Source organism: Acanthisitta chloris, unplaced genomic scaffold (assembly GCF_000695815.1).
Source record: "Acanthisitta chloris isolate BGI_N310 unplaced genomic scaffold, ASM69581v1 scaffold31218, whole genome shotgun sequence".
In the NCBI taxonomy this organism is placed as follows: Eukaryota; Metazoa; Chordata; class Aves; order Passeriformes; family Acanthisittidae; genus Acanthisitta; species Acanthisitta chloris.
This window is the reverse complement of record NW_008686958.1, coordinates 1-235: the sequence shown is the minus strand read 5'-3', so window position 1 is coordinate 235 and position 235 is coordinate 1. Positions and strand designations below refer to the sequence as shown.

Here is a 235-nt window from a genome sequence, read left to right as displayed (position 1 = left end):
CCACAGCCCCTGAGGTGACTCACAGCCTCGGATCCATTCACCTCACAGGGCAGAGCAGCTCAGGCTGCCCACCCTGGGCACCCGCTGTGAGCCAGGACGTGGGGAAGCCCATGCCCACCACAGATCCACACCTATGAGGAGCCACTGGTTGTGGAGCGAAGTGATGCTGCCCTGCGGGTACTTGACGTCGGTGCTGGGTGTGATCTCGCACTCCCCCGACTCCCTCACGGTCACG

At 64.3% G+C, this 235-nt stretch overlaps 1 protein-coding gene across 1 annotated transcript in view; it reads right to left on the bottom strand.

Moving 5' to 3' along the window:
- Nucleotides 1-231, bottom strand: part of LOC103807660 (serine/threonine-protein kinase/endoribonuclease IRE1-like) — a gene marked incomplete at its 5' end in the record, with an annotated part of 4700 nt that extends 4469 nt beyond the window's left edge. Inside the window, one exon of the mRNA XM_009080402.1 lies at nt 132-231. Within this exon, the coding sequence (XP_009078650.1) occupies nt 132-231 (100 nt within the window). The remainder of the gene's footprint in view (nt 1-131) is intronic.
- Nucleotides 232-235: the final 4 nt, after the last annotated feature.